General features: G+C 60.3%; 1 protein-coding gene across 1 annotated transcript; it reads right to left on the bottom strand.

Moving 5' to 3' along the window:
* Positions 1–7: 7 nt before the first annotated feature.
* LOC114818306 (histone-lysine N-methyltransferase 2D-like) lies at positions 8–546 on the bottom strand (the record flags this gene model as incomplete). Its single annotated transcript, XM_029083595.1, has 1 exon — positions 8–546. A coding segment is annotated over one exon (539 nt), but the record flags the coding sequence as incomplete, so codon positions are not given.
* Positions 547–552: the final 6 nt, after the last annotated feature.

Below are 552 nucleotides of genomic sequence, written 5' to 3'. Positions count from 1 at the left end.
CGGCTGCTGCATCGCTGGCTGTGCCATCACACCCGGCTGCTGCATGGAGGTTTGTCCCATGAGACCTGGCTGCTGCATTGACGTCTGTGCCATGATGCCCTGTGGCTGCATCGAGCTCTGGCCCATCACACCTGGTTGTTGCATCGAGCTCTGTCCCATCACACCCCCCTGCTGCAGTGATGCTTGTCCCATCACTCCTGGCTGTTGCATGGACACCTGTGCCATGACACCCTGCGGCGAGCTCTGGCCCATCACACCTTGTTGTTGCATCGGTGCTTGTCCCATCACACCTTGCTGCTGCATGGATGCCTGTCCCATCACACCTTGCTGCTGCTGCAGTGACACTTGTCCCATCATGTTCTGCTGCTGCAGTTTCTGAGCCAGTTGCATCCTCTGGAGCTGCCTCTCCTGCATCAAGCGGCTGTCGGCAGCCAGCCCACGGAGCGCTGGGTTCCCGGCGAAGAAGGTGTTGGAGGTGCCAGGAACTGGGGTGTTCCCCACACCTTGCTGGCCCATGAAGGACAGACCTTGCTGCACGGCCATGGACACACC

This window comes from Antrostomus carolinensis, unplaced genomic scaffold (genome assembly GCF_000700745.2).
Source record: "Antrostomus carolinensis isolate BGI_N321 unplaced genomic scaffold, ASM70074v2 scaffold37322, whole genome shotgun sequence".
Taxonomy (NCBI): Eukaryota; Metazoa; Chordata; class Aves; order Caprimulgiformes; family Caprimulgidae; genus Antrostomus; species Antrostomus carolinensis.
This window is presented reverse-complemented; position numbering and strand designations above follow the sequence as displayed.